Source organism: Rattus rattus, chromosome 14 (genome assembly GCF_011064425.1).
Source record: "Rattus rattus isolate New Zealand chromosome 14, Rrattus_CSIRO_v1, whole genome shotgun sequence".
Taxonomy (NCBI): domain Eukaryota; kingdom Metazoa; phylum Chordata; class Mammalia; order Rodentia; family Muridae; genus Rattus; species Rattus rattus.
In genome coordinates, this window is record NC_046167.1 from 7,749,519 (window position 1) to 7,772,040 (window position 22,522).

General features: G+C 36.9%; 1 protein-coding gene across 1 annotated transcript in view; it reads right to left on the reverse strand.

Annotated features, from left to right (window-relative positions):
- Malrd1 (MAM and LDL receptor class A domain containing 1) overlaps positions 1–22,522 on the reverse strand; it is a 684,120-nt gene that overhangs the window by 188,098 nt on the left and 473,500 nt on the right. The window contains exon 29 of the mRNA XM_032884682.1: positions 9,028–9,156. Coding sequence (XP_032740573.1) covers positions 9,028–9,156 — 129 coding nt within the window. The remainder of the gene's footprint in view (positions 1–9,027; positions 9,157–22,522) is intronic.

A 22,522-nucleotide genomic window follows, 5' to 3' on the forward strand; every position in this document is an offset into this window, starting at 1 on the left:
TAGGGTAGAACCAAATATTGTCCTTTGAAAAATAGCAAGAAAATGACTCCTATGGACACTCTGCTGTACTCACAAATCAGTGACGTATTCAGTCATCATCAGATCATCAGAGAAGCAGATGCGAACAAATACGGAGACCAACAGCCAGACATTATGCAGAGACTAGGAGACCGTGGAACATGAAGATTTCTCTACAAATGAGATATTTCCACAAATTTCCTTCCCATGAGCTTATGAGGACCCCGCAGAAGAGGAGGCAGAAAATGCTTAAGAGCCAGAAAAGATACAGTACACCAAGAAAACAAATCTTTCTAAATCAGTATGATAAAAGCTTACATGACCTCGCAGAAACTGAGACCACATGTACAGGGCCCATACTAGGCCCCTTGCATACAAATGTTGGCTTCCATTATATACGCGTGTTTTTATGGGACTTCTGACTGTGTGAACAAGTGCGTTTGTTTTTGTGCCTTCTCTTGGGGGGCCTCTTCTATTTGTGTGTTTTGTCTAATTCTGTATCTGTTTTGTCTGATTCCATTGTGTTAGTTTTATTGCATATTATTATATTTTATTATTACTCTTGTGAATATTTTTGTTTATTGAAAGACAGAAAAGAAGTAGACATAAAAGGGAGGAGAGGTATGAAGGAACTAGGAAGACTGTAGGAAGAGAAATCATAATCGGGATATACTATGTGAGAACAGGGAATTTATTTGCAATAAAAATTTTAAAAAACAATAAAACAAAAGAGAATCTAGATACTAGAAACTAGTGTGAAAATTTTAAGAAAAGTTTGATTTCTTGTTAAACCAGAAAAATGAAAATTTTGTTATTTGCTTTTTTCTTTTGTAAAATAGAAGTGAATCTTTATATTTAAGAACAAGTCCACATCTATATTTCACAGGTGCTTTTTAAACTTGTTTCTTTTACTTGTAAAATTACATAGTGACAAACCTCAGAGACCACTCTCCTAGAGACATGATTTTCTCAGACCTTTGCACATGTTTCTCATGGAGCGATGCAGATGTTGAAGATAGTGAAAATCCTGGTGTGGGCACTCAGATGTTGGACAGGAGTTTTAAGTATGCCATAAAGTGCATCCAAAATGACTTGCAGGGAGCTTCAAAACCTTTCCTAAGTTGTTCATGTTGAGACGAGGGTCAAGAACCTTGCTATACTGACAGATTCCTTTTTGTCATTATGTTCTAGGAATACACAGATATTAATATATAGATAATTACTACTTTAAAAGCTCAGTAATCAGCCAGTTGTTTCGTAATGTCTTCGCTGACTAATATGTGTAGTGAGCACACAGCACTTGTCAGGTTGCCTGTGGTATGCTCTCCACTGGCTTGGTTTTGAATCGTATAGTTTACAGCACAACTTCTGTACCAGAGACGGAAGCTTAGGGGTTGAGCATTTCTTAACTGGGAGGCAAACATTTTAGACTCCTTTGTACTGTTAGCTGCATTCAATGAGTTATTCATTTTATAACAAAAATGGCATGGGCAAATATATTCTTGGAGTCATGGGAAGCAGGTAGTGCTCTAAAGACTAATTAATTTGAACCTAGGCAGATAATTAAGAATAGGACCAGTAAATTTCATAGATAATCTTTTTGGGGACATCCTGATAAGGGAAGAGAGACCTGGAGGTTTTGCACATGTGTATTTTAGTGGCTTATGCCTGTATAAAAGTCATTTTGCTCCATTACCCAGGGATGGAATTGGACTCTTCAGAATATGAAGGTTTATATTGGTCTGTATCCCTTTCTACCACGCAAGGTTCATCTTGGATTTTAAATGTTAGCATTCATGTCTTCATCTTTCTATAAGAATTCTTAAAGATATATTTATAGTTGTCCTCATAATATGTCTGCAATGTTCTTAAAATTTCTATCAGCAGCTGCTTCTATAAGAAGCCAACTAAAAGACGGAGTCCTAACTGCTCTGTACCGTGGATGATGTTGTTAAGATAGACTAACTAGATTTCCAGCTACCAGCTCTTAGATTTCATTCTGTATGGCATGGGAATTAATAGTTAGACATGCCTATTTATCCAAGCATTTGAAACACCAACCTACAATAGTTTTAAACCATAGCCATGCACTTAGTTCAATGAAGTGAGGAAGTTTCCAGTTTTAGAAAACTTTATGTTAGGCTGTGCTATAACTTCTCCCTCGTGGGCTACTCTTCCACCTTCATTTTCATTCACACTTCAGAAACCACATTCCTTCTGGTATCACACGTGTTCCTCATACAGAACGAAGGAGATGAGGGTCAGAAGAGAGGTGTGGTTTCCTTGTCCGGCTTTTTTCTCATGGAGTAAATTCCTTCGTCAAATTGTTATGTTGTTCTCACTGGCATCTGGCATCTTTGTGAAACTTTGAATAACTTTTAGTTACTAGTTGTCACAACGCTACCATAAATGAAATGAACAGATTTGGTTTTGTATAGATTCAATAGAAAAGGACAGGTGGTAACCTAACAAGTTCTGCCAGGATGTCAAGACTGAAATTTTGGATCTAAGCATCCTTAATGTGCCCTCCCCCCCTTTCCATTTCATGTAATATCACATTCATTCTTGAATGAGCAATTTAAATCTCAGGTGTCCTGACCCTTAGCATACTAATTCTCATGGTGGTTTTTAATGTGAGCATTTGGTGGGAATTATAGTTGCTATCATTTATTTGAAAGGCTATTAATTAGGCTGTACTGTCGCTTCAATTGTTTTATAACTTTGGGTTATGGTAAACATTCCTAAGTGATTTCTTCCTACCTCTGAGCTGCTTGTATTTGTGTGAACATTCAGTAAAACCCGCTGATGAGAGAGAATGTGTTTTATATATCCCAATAATGGATATTTTTCAAAATAGCAATTACTTTTGGAGAACTCCTTTCCTAGGATGATCTTTCAGTGGACTTAAAACGTTACTGGTATTCTTTTAAGCAACAGCCATTTCCCCAGTGGTATATTATTTAGCCCCATGGCCACATGATCAATCAGGATAAACACTTATAAACATGAAAATAAGTACAAAGTAAATTATTTTTATTCCTCATCTTCACATATTCATCTAATTCAATCATATCACACTGCAAGGTATGGGAATATTTGTGATACTCCAAGTATCACACTTTTAATACCTATTGATTTATATTGAGCGTGATTTCAAATAACCTGAATGAGTGAGAAATAATGCTACAGCTGAACAGTTCTGTGTTAACATGCTGTAAAGGGAAGAAAAGGCCTCCGTCCATTACAACACTGCACATGCCTTAATGAGATACTACTACAGCGAAATAGTAATGAAAAGACATCCTTTTCAAATTAATGAATAATTCTCCTAAATGAATATCTCATTTCTTACGAACAATGTTTTTCTTAAACAGGAGGGAGGAAAGCAGAGTTTTATGTCTGTTCAACACCTACAGCAATACTGAGTCAGGGTATTAGTGCTTTCCTTGCTGTAGTATCAAGGGCCATGAGGTACCAAAAATGATTGAATCCAGCAACAGTCTGTTCAACATGGTAATTAACAATGATGTTCTGGCTGTATGCCAGTGCAACGGTGGCACACAGCATGTCGAAATAACCAGTCAATATCTGATTTAGCTTGAAGCTCACTCCATGAGATAGAACCCATACCTGATACTACTTGGGTGATCAAGAATGGGAGAATAGATCGTCTAGGGACCAGGGAGGAAACAAAGAGACTGTTCTGAAACAAACAACCTAGGAACGTTCTGCTGTACTCAGAGATCAGTGCATTGGTCAGCCATCATCAGAAAAGCTTCCTCCTACAGCAAACGAGAACACACACACACACACACACACACACACACACACACACACACACACACACACACACAGAGTCAGACATTATGCAGAGTATGAGAGATCTCAGAACACTCCGGTGCTAAACCAGATATGTTCATCAAATACCTCCCCTCAGCATCCAGGGAACCCACAAATGAGGAGGCAGAACTATTTTAAGAGCTAGAGAGGATGGAAGAAATAAAGAAGTCAAGGCCCTCTAAATAATCGTGATCAAAGTTCATGTGAACTCACAGAGACTGCGGCAGGGTGCACAGGGCCTGCACCAATCTGCAGCAAGTCCCTTGCATGTATTATGGGTTCCAATTTAGAGTTTTTAATGGGATAATTTCATGAATGTGTGAAATTAGTGTGAGATTTTAGTGCCTTCCCTTGGACTCTTTTTTCCTTGACTGTTTGTTTTGCCCAATTCTGATATGTGAATTTTTGTTTTATCCTTTTCTTTTACATTTATTTTATTATTATTCATTAGAAGTCTGTTTTCTGGTGAAAAACAGAAAAGAAGGGGATTTTTTTGGGAAGGATGGTGAGTGGGGAGGAACTAAGAGTATATGAAGCAGAAACTATAATCAAGATATTTTATGCAAAAAATCTATTTTCAATAAATAAAGGGAAATTTTCAATTGAGGGCAAATATAATGAAACAGAAAATTCCCATATGACCACTCCCAGAATAATAAACCAATTTATGATTCAATTCAATATATTAAATGAATAGTTGTATTTAACATATGGAGTTAGTTCTTATAGACCACTAAATAATGAGTGACTTATTTACTATGAAGAAAAGAAAAATGAATCTCTGAGAATATAAATAATGGTAGCTCTCAGATCTAATATAATTTAATTTAGTTTTAATAAGTGAGAGTCTTAGTAAAATTAAAGGCTACATTTTAATATTTCCAAAGGTCAGTTCACTCCATGTATTTCTCTAAATGTCATTTATTATGTTATCCATAATAAGTCATGTATTTAATTGAAAGGAATCCATATTTAACACTTGCAAAGCATCTACAGGGCCATTAATATAAATCCCAGTGAATCCAACTTTGAAAACTGGTATATCATCATCTATCAGCCTGTGAGTGCCCTCTAAGTCTGTGAAGAAAAATTTTCAAGTTTTTTGAGGGAAATTGTCTGTGTCATTGATGCCACATTGCTTTATTGCATAAATTTAAATACTCCTTTTAGTAACTCATTAAAATTTGAATAACATTTGTCGTATGAGTATGTAGTTGACTTTAGTTTTGAAGCAAGATCACATTTGTACACCTTCAATACCTCAACTATGAGAAACGGAAAATGATGTAAGTTAATATGAAAGTAAAGCAGAGAAAATATGTAATGTTTATATTTGGATAATCAAATTATCAAGTATTATATTTTAGGTTTGTAAGACTATATGTATATTGTGTGCACACACACAAATACACACACGCACACACACATACACACACACACACATACGCATACACACACCATAAACATTCTCCATTTGTAATTTACAAGTAAATGGTTGTAAACTCATTAACAATATTGGTTATGACTTAAAATTAAACTAGGGAAATTCATTATGAAGAACATGAATCATAAAAATTCAATGAAAATTGCAACTCAATATAATATTTTTTCTACTTGCATTTTTATAATAGAAATATTTATATATTCAGTACTTTTTTTCTAACACATAATATATGCAGAAATTCAGGAAAGAATTTCATGTTTACATAAATATTTTCCATGTAAATCCTAACTAAGGAAGGCAATTTAATATTGTTGTAGTTTATATTAGATTTTTCTACTTGGTTCAATCTAGAATCACACAAGAAGACAGTCTCAATGAAAGACTGTCTACACTGGGTTGGCCTTTGTGGACAGCTGTGGAAGATTAAGTTAATTTGTGAGGTTAATTTAAATTAAGTTAAATTATTTTGATGAAGTTAAATTCAGAAGACCCAGCCCAGTGTGGTCAGAACCATTTAGGCAGGGCATCCTAAATTGTGTAAGCTAGGGTAACCAGCAGAACACTTGGCATGCACTCATTCTCCCTTTCGATCCTCACTGCGTTTGCAACGTGACCATCTCTCTCTAGCTCTCACTGCCTTAGATTCCCACAGTGATGGACTAGTAACATGGATTTATTAGCTGAAATAAACTCCCTCCCCTAAGTTTTAAAGAATATTTTGTAATAGCATTAGAAATAAAATTAGAACAATATGATGAGAAATTTTGATTGAATACTAGAGTGATATAAATCTTTCTATTCAATTATATCTGTCAATGGTATATGTCCAAACTATTGTTCCTTTAGATTTCATGTAAATTAATCTTTCTGTTGTATACTGATGATTCTTTAATTATCTACTCATTATAATTTTTAGGGGAAAATTGTGAATTCACAAATGTTTTAGAGATTCCCTTAGAACCTTATTAGAATTACTTCCTTACAATTAATGCCATGTTTTGATTCATTTAAAAGTAGATAGAAATAGTGTTAGAAAATTTAATAATTAAAATAAGAGACATCCTTGGTCAATATAATTTATATGATATCAAAATAGTAACACTGTAGCCTCCATAATGCAGTTTTCAATATGACAACATTAATATTGAAAACATGTTAAATGAAATAAGCCAGCAATATTAAGATACATTTTACATGAATTACTCAAGGTCCATAGTTTATCAACAGTTATAGAATGCTGGTTGTCATGGCCTATGATTTTAGGGAGTTGTTGTTTAATGGATACCTTTCAATTTCCCAAGCATTGTAGAGATGGACTTTGGTGATGATTGGACAATAATATAATTAATTTCAGTGTACTCTACATTTAAAATGATTTAAGTGAAAAATCTCTGTTATATTTACTTTGCAAAAGTACTAATAAATAATAGATACAGCTGCATGGTGGTGGATCGTGGCACATACATTCCATCTCAGTATTCCAGAGGCAGAGGCAAGTGAATCTTTGTGAATTCTAGGCCAGCCTGGTCTACAGAATGAGTTCCAGGACAGTCACGGTTTCACTGAGAAACCCTATCTAAATGCCCCACCCCAAAGAAAGAAGTAGCAAACACAAATGAAAGTATAAAGAAAAAATGAGTGTTGTGGCAAAATCATTGTCATACTAGTTCTCAAGAATGAAAATGGTGACGAGTTAAACCAACCAGACACTACTGGTCTAAAAAAACAAAAAGAAAAACTAACAATAAAATGACTCCTAATGATACTTTGGTATACTCACAGATGGGTACTTTATTCATACATCACCAATCCCTCCTGCCACAGATGGACACAATAGAGAGAACCACAGCCAGACATTGCACATACATATATACTTACATACATACACACACCTAAATATATAAATACAGATATACATAAACTTACACACATATAATTACAGGGAGATGATGGTTTTTCTTTTATCTTAGTATATTTAATTTTGTTACTGTTTTTTCTTTAAGAGCAAACTGCAAAAAAGGGGAAAGACATCTGTTTATGTACAAGACGATCACCCTTAGTTCTTACCTCCTTGTGGTACAGGGCATATTCACGTGTATAGTTCTTTTATCTATTCAAGTCGAGACTAGACTTAATTTGCTTGGCAATCAGAATTGGTTGCAAGTGACATTTGGGATATCTACAGTTAAACTAAACGAACCTTGGTTAGATTTCCTGTGGCTTTGGAATGTTGGGTTCTAGGAGGATCAACTTTGATAGTACTCAGCAGGATGACTTTTCCATCCTGTGCGGTGGTCATAATGTATGAGTGCAGGGTAACTGTGGAGGTTGAAATTCCATCAGAAGTAAGACAGAGAAACTAGAGAACTATTTGTTCAAGTTCAGAGAGGAAGAAACCATCATAGATTTGATTTTCCAGTCCCTCAAAGTCACATCAGTTATTCAAGAGTCAAACTGCCAAGTTGAATTGTCAACTCACCAAGGGACCAAATATGAAGGTGTTGTCTGGCCCACTAGTTTGAGAGTAGCTCATCTGTGACAAACTACAATTGCTATAAGCATCCTATATTGTTATGTGGATGAGCTGAAGCTCAAGGTCAATGGTAGAGTTTCTGCATAGCATGCACGAGGCCCTGACTTCATTCCCAATTAGTGTGGAACCAACTCTTTGGAGGCAGATAGAAATACAAGCCTGATATTCTAAAATCCCAGAAGGTAAAGGCATGGTGATTCAGCACCAATCTCTGCTATTTTCAAGCACCTCTTCCACAGAAAAGGTGGTGGGATTTGGTTCAGTAAGATGTGCATAACACATCTTTTACTTTTAAATTACAAACTCGTTTTATGTTTCATACTTCAAGGAGTTGAATTTAGAAAATGAAGTGAATCTCATAGTATCACAGCTAATGCAACAGAATTAATAAAAAAATTGTGCTTACTTTTTACTTTCAGGTTTTTTTTCTATTTTATCAATAAATCAACCACATTTGAAGGAGGGATGGTAAAAGAAATATTGCTGATAAAGCTAATATATAACATAGACAGCTAGTTTATTGATTTGTACTTCTGACTTCTCTGACAGTTCTACAAGCACATATGATGGTGATGTCTTGTAATATGATTTCATGGAATTTTCATTAAAAATTAAAGCAGATGATAGGGCTGTTTTTTAGATATTCTTATAGAAAAGTTGGACAAAATGGCAGTCTAGATTTAACTTCTTGAATGGCAATAACAATATTACTATTATTAGTAGTATTTTTTGTCACATATTTATAATAGGGCATATATTCATGTGTGCGTGTGTTTGTGTGTGTGTGTGTATGTGTGTGTGTGTTTGTGTGTGTGATTCTGCATATTCCATGGCACTTGTGAAGAGGTCAGAGGGCATCCGTGGGTGTCCATGGTTTTCATTTTACATGTTCGAATCAGGGTCCCCCGTTTTCTTTTCTCCTATGCATTTTAATTAGCCCACCTGCCTATTTCTGAGAACTCTTCTGTCTTTGCCTCCTATCTTCCCTTAGGAATGATAAGAGTACAGACATGGGCTGCAACGGTCAAGTGTATGTGCATTCTGAGGAGTCATCCTCAGGTTCTAACACTTGGGAAGTGATTTATGATCTGAGCCACCTCGAGCCCCCATAAGAACATTTCTTCAATCCAGTCACTCCACTAGAGAAGGCATGAACTTATCAGACCCCATAGCGGCAGGCAGATGTACTCACCACAGTGAGCTTCATCAGAGCTGTCCGTGCAGTCGGGTTTGTAGTCACAAACAAGGTGGGATGCAATGCACTTCTGGTCCTGGCACAAAAAGTCTGTCGCGTCTGAACAAGTATCAGTGGTTTCTCCATCTATGGAAAAACAAAACAAAGCAAAACCAGCATTGATTCACTATTGTCATTATGGTTTAAGACAGACGGTTGCTGCATAGATTTCCCATGTTAAATTAGTGATTTTTAACAACTACCCAAGCTGGACATATGGACAGCCTCCTGTCTTTCCTTCCATCTTCATTCATCGCATCACGCAATGCCTGCATTTTCATTAAATTAATTTGTTTTAAAGAAGTTCTGCACACAGACCACTGTCACCACACATCTTCCTACCAGTTCTGCCTAATCCATTCTTCTACCCTGGTCTGTGACCCATGGCAATTATCTGGGCAGTCTGCATGCCAATGGGTTCGTAAATATCCACAGAAGCCTGATGGGCTCTGAAGTGAGTACAGGACTAAGAGCAGTGACTTCTTCTCTCCTAGAATCTATTGAAAGCTAATAATTCAGAGTAAAGGGGCAGGTTATATCTTTCAGCCATTTAAAGGCTGATCATTTTTGTCTCCATATATTAAAAATCTAGTTCGTGGGTCAAATATCCTTTCTTGTTGTTGGATCAGTCTCATTTCATAAGGCCTTGTCCTTGAGTTCTGCAGTTAATGTCCTCTGCCTAAATGCTTCATAGCTTACAGCACATACTCTGTGCCCCCGTTCTTCTCACAAATCTCTCCTCTCCACCTGCAGAGTTTTCCTTTGTGCGTCCTGAATAGTGTGCTGCTGAACACGGACTCACAGAAACAACCTGTTTTCTTGTGCTCTTGTCTTGGTCAACTTTCTGCTAGGTCTGACATTACTGACTTCATGTCCTCTAAGAGCCGTTCGAGTCTGGATTATTTCCACTTATATAACCAATATCTGTAGCTTTGTCTCTTCACTCCGCACTCTGATGGAGCAGAAGCCTCCATTGTGTTCTACTGGGACTAACACATCATTCACATTTAGTTGTAAGTACTAAGTTCAGTTTATGATAACTGAAGTTGTATTTGTTCTGTTAGAGGGACTCAGTAGATGTTCATAGAATCTTCCAAGTATTCATAGTTTTAAATTTCCATTGTTATAGATATATTGATAAAATATATCATAGCTTCGCAGTATTTTTAAATTATAAAACTATTTTAAATCATCTTCAACAATATAATTAAGCTGATAAATAATTTTTTCTTACATAAACGACTATAGGCTGGTATGCCTGAGTTTATGTAAATTACCCAATTTTAGGTTGCATTTTTATGAATGAAAAGACAAAAGTTTTGTAGATTCCACCTTAGTGCATTTCTATTACCTTTGAGTCACCTTTATGCTCCTAAAGTTGTAAAACGTCTTCAGTTAAAACTTGCACGGCTTCCCCAACTAACTACTAATGGAATGAGATTGTGCAAGCTTGGAGAAGGCAGGGGAGGTAATCTGAGATCTTAGTCAAGAATTTAAGTAGAGAAACATTGTTACAATATTGTGGTCAACTCCAGTGAGAACTTATTGTGAACCCAGAGTAGTATATGAACACTCTAATATGCAAGTCTATGCAACTGGGCTTATTTTTTTAATATATGAATATGAATCTATATAATTACTCCATGGGTAATTGATGTTTTGACTTTGAACAGTAAACACTCTTTTAATTATTTAAAATATGAAAACAACACTAAATCTTTAAATAAGGCTTATTTTCTCTAGCAATATATAAGTGAAAAGATATGGAGGGACTGGAAGAAAGTATTCTGAGGTCCAGTGAATTGAATGATATGTATGGTTTCTATGGAAAAGTAGGTATATCAGGCACAAATAAATTTAAAGAAAGAGACTTCAAAATCCGAAGAAAAGAAAGAATCTTTTAAGATAAGGAAACTTAAAAGATAGATTACTTAGTGAGCCAACCTTGCACACATACAGTCATAATCCAACTCTTTGGTCAGCCAACTGATAAATATTGCCATTGAGCTGGTTGAGAAATATGTGAAGTGAAAGATATGCTCACATATTCTACAGTTGAAGACACCAGAAATGGGAGACCATTATTGGTCAGAATAATCTGGGTTGCAGCACATGGCATCAAATAAGATAAGAGTAGATATTTATCCAACTAAAATGATAGCTTAGCAGGGTCTGTTTCTGCTGTTCATATGTACATGTTTTTAGGTCTAACCTTGGGTAACCTATCTGGGGCAGAACTTCAGAGAAAACTGATTCTTCTTCTTTCCGCAGCCATTCACTGCCTCTAGCTCTTCACCTTGACCTTGTGAGAGTTCTCTCATCTATGCTGCCATGCCAAATGGCGGTGTCATTGTGCAGGACTCACTGAGGTAACGATATTATTAAATTTTCCTGAGTGCAGATTCTTATAATAAAAAAAACAAGATGCTACCTCACAACAAACATTACGGTTTAGTGGCTCTTACAAACTCTCTGTCCCTTCTCGAACGATGTTCCCTGAGCATGATGGGTGCAGGGCTTGTCTTGTAAATGTGTCATTTCATCTACAGCTGGCCAAATGGGGAAAAGAATTGATCACGGATTGCAATGCCCAGTGAATGATTTTGAAGGAGAGTGGTGGGTACATGGAAGGAGATATATAGGAGAAGGTGGGGGAAACTGTGTAAATATTGTCCTGATATGTGAAATTCTTAAACAACAAATAAAACAAATAAAAACAGAATTTATAACACGGTATTAAAAATGTAGTCAAAGATTGTGTTGTGTGATGTAATTGAGGGTGTTCTGAATCACTTTCAGAGGAGCATAAAGGAGCCCTATCATGTACTGTTGTGTTAATATACATTTAATGCCTTTTTATCTTTGGATGGTCTTTAGATAGTTAGCAGGGGACGGGGGTAAGGTATGCCAGGTACCTAACCTGAAAAGAAACACTTTATAGGAATTTCTTCATAAACTCTATTCTTATTAGTTTACTTATGCAAATTCCACAACATATTGCTAACTAATATTCCTAAAATACTCCCACTTATTTGAAGGAAGACCAATATTTATAGTAATAAAAGGAAAGCAATCTCTGCTACAAGTATTTTTTCATAGGAAACTACCCATTATACTTGATTGACCTCTTCATCTAGAAAAGGCTATGGGAGCAAGATTTGCAAATAAAAGGAATTCTCCACATTGCAGGCAAGGGGATATTATGTGGTCAGTATTTCCACATGTCTAGAAATAACATTACCCTTCATTCTCTGTGTTCACTGTGATCATTTAAATATTTTATATTCAGACAGAATATGGGGTATAAAGAAAGACATTGTACATATCAGACAGTTGATATCAAAACATGAAATTGTCACTGTGGTGATCCCAATGACAAGACACTTCAGTTAGTGTTAAAATGATCAGAGTAAGAAATTCCTAGGCTGCATAGCAGTATATGGAGAGAACTTAGACAAATATAAACAAATGTGACATCAGTTGACATGCAAAGAGGACTATAAGAGTGACTTTATAATGTTCTAAAATAACAATATGATTTTATAAACTCTTCATATACTTTTGAAGGAATTGTATACACTAAGATTCCCTGTCTATCATATTATACACATAGTTGCCTTTTAAATATTCATTTCTTATTTATGCTCATGTAACTTAAGAGCCATATATTGATACGTACTTCAAATTAATGGTTTAAATGACTGTACAGAAAATTTATACAAAGATGAAAGAAGAAAGAAGAGAAATCTGATAGAAGAGAACATCTTTGAAATACATTAGTGAAGTGGGTTTGGCCTAATGCTGCTTGTGTTATGATGTTAATTTTGGTCCCCAAAACTGCTTACACGAGTGTATGCACATAAGACACTAGGGACCTTGCCCCAAATTGGTTCCAATTGGTAAATAAAGATGCCACTAGTCAATGGCTGGGCAGGATGGACAAAGGACTATTAGGTTTCCCAGGCTTAGGACAGATAGGAAAGAGAGGAAGAGGCAGATTTGCCATGATTCAGAGGCAGAGGGAATGGCTTTAGGAGCTACAGAAGAAAAATCATCCAAAATGTAGGTGGATGAGAAAAGCAGCCCAATGAGGGAGCTGCCCAGAAGGTAACAAGGCAGCAAAGATAAAACATAGAATTAAAAGGTGTTAAGCCCGGAGTACTGGAGGGAATAAATACGAGTGGCAGGAGGATGGATTAGAAGTGCCCAGCCATTGAGCTAGCCAACACATATAAAAATTAACTGGTATGTGTGTGCACGTGCACACACGTGCGCCTGTGTGTTTGTGTGTGTTTCATTTACAAATTCAGAGGGCTCTGTTGGTGGTGGTACACACACAGCCTGCTGGGAGCTCAGAGCGGGTTAACTAAATTGCCACTACACAGAAGTGATGCAGCTGACTTGAATCTCTATCCACTCATGCCCAAAGGAATATTTAAGGACATATTGGTCTTATTCCACCTTGTGTCCATGAACTCTTTGGATTTCAGATCTCCCTATTTTCCCAGTGCTGGGACTTCATGCTTGAGTCACCCTACCTAGTTTATGCTGCACCAGAGATCCAATTTGGCTTCAGAGATAATTGGCAAACACCTTATCGACTGAGGTACATCCCCCGTCCATAAAGAAATGTCTGCTTTAGTGATTTATCTACTGTTACACCAAAACAACCCCTTAGCTGGATGTCTGATGATTTCCCAACTATGTCTTCAAATGAAACACACCAACTCTTTCCATCCTGGACCTTATTGCTGCTTTAGATACACTCAAATACATTCGGTTCTATGAATCTTAGCTCTAACAGCCATACATCAACTTCTCCTTACATTCCTCTTATCGTCTGGCTCCTTTTTCGTTCTAGGCTTTCAGAGGGCAGAAGAACCAATCGTGATTCTGACTCCTTTTCATTTGCACTTCCTAGAAGGTCTTAATAAAATCATGATTATGATTTTGAGTGCTCCCTGGGACTGAAGACACACAACGCTGATAGTCCCACCTCCTCTGCTTACAGAGTTCTCATCGTGTTTGATAACTTTTCTGTGCGATTTCTCTGCAGCAGGTCAGATAACGGAAATCCATATGTTTTGGGTTTTTCCCCTCTGAGCTTTCTATGACTTCCTTCATGTTGCCTCCGAGTAACTTTACAAAAAACCATCTATGAATGTTCCACAAGTTCACATAATTTTTGTTGTGTTTAATCAAGATTTTGTGTCCTCACCCATCATTAGCCATGCAGTAGCTATGCATAGCTATGGACAATATAGTTCTCACACTTCCAGTAGAATATACGTGTAAACTTATATATAAAGTGGCTGCCTTAATGAGCGTCTAATTTCTCATGGTTCTCTGACTTTGTATCTGCCCCTATCTCTCTCTGTCTCCCTCCCCCTCTCTTTATCTCTCTGTAATAACTGTGCATACACCTATACATGTACACATGTGTGGGGAAGCCGGAGGTCAATCTCAGATGTCATTGCCCTAAAGACATTAATGTTCTTTCATTAGGACTAGGGACTTGTTGACCATGGGGGAGCAGATGGCCAAGAAGACATTGGGATCCTCCTGGTTCCACTTCCCAGTTCTTGGATTGAAAGTGAAATCACAGCCTTTTACATGGGGTACTGCATGTTGAATCCAAGTTCTCATGTCTATGGGACAAATGACTTAGGTAACTCCAAAGGCCTCTTAGTTCCGTTAGGCATTGGTGAAACCATTAAGGCTGAGTTATAACCCACTCAATGTGAATAGAGATAATACTCTACTGTAGGGTGAGGTGATGCATACGTCTACACACTACTCTCCATAGGTTGTTCCTTAAGGCCCCAAATCAACAAAAACGGCAGGATCACGGAGATGGCCCTGAGCAGTCAGGAAATGAAAATGTGCTTCCGTTCTTGAAAAAAAATAGTCAAGGAAATCTTCACAAATCTTGTTCATTTGACAATCCCCTTAAAGTAATAATCCCCTTAAGCCTTGATATATAATTTTTGATTCTAATATGTTTGTATTGTAATAGCAGTGGTTTAATACAATAAGGTGTAGCAATGATGATGATAGGGTGGGTGAGGATGGTGATGTTAACACAAACGTCTGGGAGGAACTCAGTGCTTCCCTTATTATGCATGTCTACATGTCATATATTTGCTTCATTAATTGTTAACACAATTCCATGTAGTGGTTATGACATTTCTTAAAAAATTTAGCTCAAGTATATTTTTATTTAGCTATTTAATAATGAATTCTGAATTTATAATTATTCACATAATCTTTGCATTTCATTACTATTGATTTATTTTTCTTTATTTACACTGTCCTCTATTATGCAAACTTGCATATTTTTGTAAGGGTATACTGTTCATCTTTGTATGTGCTTTTTGTGGTGTATTATGTATGTGAATATATTTGTTCTTTTACACCTCTCCTATAAATATTTGGAGTTTATTTATAAATTTCATAGACTGATTCTTAGACCATTTGTTCCTCTATTTTAATGAACCTTATTATTTTTTGCATTCTTATGATTGAGATTATATTTCTTCTTCCTCTGCATTATTTCTTCAAGTATGTTTTACATTGGTACTGGCTGGTTTTGTGTGTCAACTTGACACAAGCTGGAGTTATCACAGAGAAAGGAGCCTCCTTTGAGGAAATGCCTCCATGAGATCCAGCCATAAGGCATTTTCTCAGTTAGGAATCAAGGAGGTAGGGCCCCTTGTGGATGGTACCATTCCTAGGCTTTAGTCTCTTCACCTTAGTCTCAAGCAGACATTTCAGACAAGGTCAAAAATTAACCACATTCTTCACCAAAATATCACAAAAGCAATCTCTAGGCCACATTGAAATCGCTTAGGTTCTTGTGCTTGCCTCTTGCCATCTGGCTATCTCTGATGTTGGTTGGTCTTGCTCTCTCTGACTGAAGCTTGTCTCTCCTTGAGCCGGTAAGTCTGTGATCATAGGAGTAAGAGCACTTCTGGGAGACCAGCTCTCTCCAGGAAGGATTTGGGTCTGGAGGGCTGTACGACAGCCTTAGCTCTGGGCACAGAAGGACACCGGAAGGGTCCTGTCCCAGACCGCTCTCCATTTCCTGTGCCCAGTGCACTCCTGGAGGGTCCCTCTTAGGATATAGATATTGGAGTGAAAGTGGGGTCTCACTTGTGGGCTTAGGAGTGAGAGCACTCCTGGGAGACCATCTCTCTCTGGGCAGACTTTGGGTGCAGAGGGCTGTAGGATAGCCTTAGCTCTGGGCACAAATGGAGACCGGAAGTGTGATTCAGAAATTTTTATTAGTCTGGTTTGTATAGTATTTTCGTAGTGGGCTCACTTCAGGATAACAATACATAATTTTCAATTTACATGCAAGCTTCAGGTCAAACTATGATCAACATATATTTTTTTCCAAATAAAATAGATACACGTGCTTCTAATCCAATTACAATATTATTTTAATCCTTTCCATGAACTTTCTTATATTATGAATGTGCATAAAATTTGTATCTGAAAGAATTTTTTTATATAGTATTTCAATAAGACCCCCAGATTTTAGTAGGCTTACTGAGGAATGAGAATAAGTTTTGAAACTGGGACACTCATATATTATACTGTATTTTAACATTATAATTATTAACAAAAACATTATAAAAACAAGAAAATTTGAATGAAGGTTAAATATTTAAATCTCCCTGAATATAACTTCTCAAACTATTTAATATAATCTAATCTTCTTGAGCCTCAGTTTTCTCTTTAGACAACTGAACATTCTATAATTCATATGTGAATGAAATAGTTAAGTGACCTAATTAATTGACCTAAGGCATAGACAAATTTTATTATATGTCTCAGGTTTGATAAATGTTTTATCACTACTATTTGTCTACATTTCCTTTCTTGTAAATTTTGTCTGTCTTTTCCTAATCTTTAGCTTTCATATCTTAAAATAGTTTCCTCTATAACTGAACTAGGATAAAATGCAGAGAGCTACCAAAAAAAGCTGTTAACTTAAAAAATAATGCTGAACGTCCTAAAGATTTTACCTTCATCAAAGTCTAGGATAAAACCAAACATTGTTTTAAATATTTTAAATCACCCTTAATTACTATTCATTATTAATATATCATTTTTCAATAATACTAGACGCATCCTTGTTAATAACTTTGGATAATGGGATCACTGCTTTTTGAGAATGTGGATCATGACATGAAAACATTGATTCACAGAATGTCAACATGGTAGGTAGAAAATAGAGATGTGCTCTACAGAAAGCAATATTGTTGTTAGTGTGGTTACAGTAAAACAAGACTTAGTAAGTATGAAGCAACTTTCTGTACATAAATTTCTGCCTTCCCAAGGTACAAGAGCCTTATGGAAGTGAAAGTTGCCTGAATGCCAAGGCCTTATTACCCTCTGGAAGTCGTTTAGGGGTCCTTCTGAAGGAAGATATTTTTGGTTCATTCACAAACTCCCCTAATTATTGCAAAGACACACATGATGAGAGAAAGCTGAACTAACTCAAACTTCATTTCAGTGTGACTTTAATTTTTAATATATAGGAGATAGCATTCAATTTCTGATTCTACTCCCCAAAATATTTGCAGGCTTAAAATAATTTACATAACGATGATCTAGAGATATATTAACAAGACTTAAAAAGATATTATTTTGGGATAGAATTATTAATTTCTTAGTACTCCCATTTCTTTTCCATTTTTTAATCGTTGAAATTACATATTAATCTTACTGTAGATTAAAAGAACCCATTTAATACTTCGCATGTTGCTTATATCTAAAGCAATTAAGAGAATGAAAGCATCATCCAGCCAGATGAATTCCTGTGAGTCGCAGATAATCAGGATAATCACCTAATTCCACGTTTGCATTTCTACCAGAGTGGTACAATTAAGAGAATTCTAATTAACCACTGAGAAATCAGCAACGGAAATAAATCCAGGATGTTCCCTGGAGCAGAGCACAATGGATTAAAAAAGAAATATGTAGATGATACAGCTAGGGAAGCAAAATGTATCAGAGCTTTGTAAGGGAAATAAATTAGAGAAACAAATGAAAAAACTCTCAAAAGGTTGGGTAAAGTCACCAGGCTCCAAAATACAAACGTGGCAAGTCCTCTCTTCCTAGCTTCAAATCTTTTGCTTTGTGGGTTTAGTTTGTGGATCTAAGAAACTAGACATGGGCTGTGGTGAGGTATAGTTTTCAGAATGGGGAGCTGGAGGATAGAGATGAAGTGGAAGTAGAGACAGAAACTACTAGAGGCAGAAAGTTTCAACCAATTCTAGGATGATGGGCATAAAAGAATGAAAGAACATGGCAACTGACACCCAAAATGAAAATGTGCTTGAAGAAATGACTTAGGAGCCTATGCTCTTGAAATCAAGTAAATCGTATAATGAGAGGCAAGAATAGGACAAATATGATACGAAAGAATATCGGAATGGGAAGCATTCTAGGAGCAAGAGAAGGAGGGAAGAAAAGAGAATGAGTTAGGCAATACTAAAGTCATTTGAAGAAGATTTATAAAACCCCACTAGTTTGTAAGGTTATAGTATCATTCAAAAAACAGAAGATGAAAAGAATATTCTACATGGGTAATGTCTTGGGGTTTCATTGCTGTGAAGAGACACAATACCAAGGCAACTCTTATAAGGCTACAAGTCTGTGGGAGCCACAGAGTGGAATGTGGTGTTTTGAACAGGCATAGCTCCCCGAGATTCATGTGATTGAAAGCTCGGCCCATGAAGAGAGGCACTATTAGGAGGTGTAGCCTTGTTGGAGTCCGTGTGGCCTTGACAGAGGAACTATTTCACTGTGGGGCAAGCTTTGAGGTCTCTAATGCTCTACCCGGTGTGAATCCAATCTCCACCTGGCTGCCTCAGAGCAAATGTAGAATTCTCAGTGCCTCATACAGCACTATGCCTGCCTGGATGCTGCCAGGATTCCTGTCATGATGATCATGGACCTAACCTCTAAAACTGTAAGCCAGCCTTAATTTAATGTTTGCCTTGTCATTGTGTCTCTTCACAGAAATAGAACCGAAACTAAGATAGATAAACAATGTTGTTCCCAAAAATCCTAGAAAATTAAATAAAATCTCAGTGGTAGGCAGAAGTTATGATTACCACCCTATGAGCTATTTATCAAGGAGGCTCCAGAAGCATCCAAAATAATGAAGGTTATGGCAGTTGAACTTGTCTGCTAACTACAGGTAGATGGTAAGATCCTATTGCTGAAGACAACACACATGGTTTTTTTTTGGAGATAGCGGAATAAATCTTGAACTGACCAGAAAATTCTCTCACTGCCGGATGGCTTTCATGGTGGTTGTATGTGCTTTGCTGGTTACAGGAAAAGAGAGACGATGTCAATACTCTTACCTAATGCTACATCGTACTTGCTGCATACTTGTCAGACAAGATGGCTTACTGCTGCTATTAGTGGTAAGAATGTTTATGGACATAACCAGTTGCTCTGTTGATGAGGTTTGAGGCATTCTTTAATAGAGGGAATTCATATTTGGTCTTATAAACCCCATGGACAGGAAAGTCTTAAGGCGAAGGGAAAATACATTGGCATTCATTGGTTTTTTAAATTTTATTTTTCTTGGATATTTTATGTATTTACATTTCAAATGTTATCCCCTTTCTCCCCTCTTTTATCCTCTCTTTCCCCTTCCCCTGCTTCTACAAGGATGCTCCCACTCCAACCCACCCAATGCCCTGACATTCCCTTACTTTGTGGAAACAAGCCTTCACAGGACCAAGGGCTTTTCCTCCTATTGATGCTGGACAATGCCATCCTCTGCTACATATGTGACTGGAGTCATGGGTACCACCATGTGTACCATTTGGTTGGTGGTTTAGTCCCTGGGAGCTCTGGTGGGGTCTAGTTGTTGACATTGTTGTTCTTCCTATGGTGTTGCAAACCCTTCAGCTCCTTCAGTCTTTTCTCTAATCCTCCACTGGGGTGCCCTTGTTCAGTTCAATGGTTATCTGTAAGCATCCTCATCTTTATCAGTAGGGCTCTGGTAGAGCCTCTCAGGGGACACCCATATCTGGCTCCTGTCATCAAGAACTTCTTGACATACATTGTTTTTAATGATCATACTGACAAAGTGCCTTTTAAAATTCATTTAATAACCATAGACTTGTGATGGTCAAAAAAGTTTCATTTTCCAGTTGTCAAAGGTTAATATAGAGGCTCGGATGTTCCTTACATGTTGGGAATAAGTGACCATGAGGGCTTGGCCATTGAAAGGTTATCTACATCTTTTCTCCCAAGGCTCAGGGAATATTATAGAAGAGAGGTGGAAAGAAAGAGCAGTCAAGAGTGGAGGAGTTCAGTCCTCATGCATAGCATGGCTGTTGCACATATGATTACCCAGCAGCTATGACTACCTTTACAAGAAATGTACACTATCAATCCAATTAAAAATTCCAGCTGTGTATGGTGTGGTGTGTGTGTGTGTGTGTGTGTGTGTGTGTGTGTGTGTGTGTGTGCATTCATGTGCTCTCAAGGTTCCACCCATAACCGAGGAGCTACTTATTGAGGCCCATTACATACTGAGGAAGGATGCTTTTCTTTGACTAGTGGCCACTGGTAGGTTATTCATTCCACAGAAGATGTCCCCACTTACAGTTACTTATGCACATCACTAATCAGAGTCAGTGAGAAACACAAAAAGAAGACACAAGTTGGGAAGGAGATATGGTTTATGGTAGATCCTTGAGGGGAGATATATGGGGCACAGACCAAGATATACTGAACATGGTATAATATATTCAAAAGATATTTTATAATGTGAAAAGGGGAGAAGAAAAATAAACTTATGGACAATTTTAAAATAGGATGTTGGAGGAAAGGGAATAACTAAAAATATATGCATAATTAAGACATGGTAGTATACCACTTTAGTCCCAGCACTCTGGAAAGCAGAAGCATGTAGAATTCTGTAAACCTGGGGCCACACCAATCTTTATATTGGGTTCCCAGTCAGGAAGGTCTTTTCAGGACTCTATCTCTAATCATCATCAATGCTAACTTAAAGAAAATTAAAATTAGAGAAATACAGTTAGTCAATAGCTGGATTATGTTCCTTCTCACACGAAAATTGTATTGTGATGCCCCAATCCCTCTATACTCAAATATATTAATATTTAGTTAGGAACAAGGGCTCGAGAGAAATAATTATAGTAATGTTTCTGTACTCAAAAATATATATTCAAGGATTTACAGTGAATTTCTGAAGGCATAAATGGAAAAACTAAATATATCATGTTTTTATTCATATCTGTATAATATTTGTAATAAAATTTTTGGCATACTAATATATTTACAATAGCTAATGATTCATAAAATAATTATAATTTTTAAATAAAATATTACTTTGCTAGCTTTCAAAATATTATACTGTAGATCTCAGTAACCTCAACATGTGATTTTTTTTTCTGGTTTTCAGATATAAGAAGTTCTCAATATGATGGCTTTTGTCTTGTTTTATTGTGTCTTGCTTTGTCCTGTTTGACTGTCATCTCTTGGAGATCTGCTCTTTTCTGAAGAGGAAACAAATGGAGAATGCATCTGAGGAAAACAGGAGCTGTGAGTGGAATGAGGAGGAGTGAAGATCGGAGGAACTCTGGTTGGGATGTGCTGATTGAAAGGGGAATGTATTTTCAATAGAAAAAATAAAATAAAATGTAAAAGGAAGTGCTCATGGCTTTGCTTTGGCACACCCACATTGCCTGCATCCAGTCATCATGTGCCTGGGCCACTGGTCAGCAGTGGATTGCTGGAAACTGTGACACTGCAGGGGGCTGTGAGCAATAAACTGCCGAATGGGAATGCCCAGTAACAGTCTTCGGTATGGTGAATGAATTCACAGGAGAGTGCTCTAATTCATGCAACTGTGTTTGGTGATAGAGAGTAATTAAGTCAAGCTGAGGACATTAGTCTGACTGGTATCCTCATCTGAAGAGGGAAGTAACGTGAAGACTTCTCCTCTAGGGGAAACGCAAATGTAAGAACAGTGCATGAACGTGGACAACAGAAAGCTATAGAAAGGGAGCTCAAGCAAACATACATTTGCTGAGATCTTGGACTGTCAGCTTGCTGAACTGAGAAAACCCATGTCTAGAGTTTAAGCCGGCTAGATTGTGAAGGTTATTTTGTTTGTTTTGTCTGTTTTGGTTGGTTGGTTTTTATTTTGTTTTGTTTCCTTTGGTTTTGTTTGAGGGGCGGGTGTGGTTATGGTGGTCAAATAATACAAACATTTAAACATAAAGATATGTATCTTAGCTGTCATAGTTATTGTTATAATAAAAACCATCATGACCAAAAGTAACTTGGGGAGGAAAACATTTATTAGTCTATCACTGAGGGGAGCCAGGACAAAAACTTGTAGCAGAACCTGTGTGCAGGAAAAGAAGCAGGGCCCAGGAAGAATCACTGC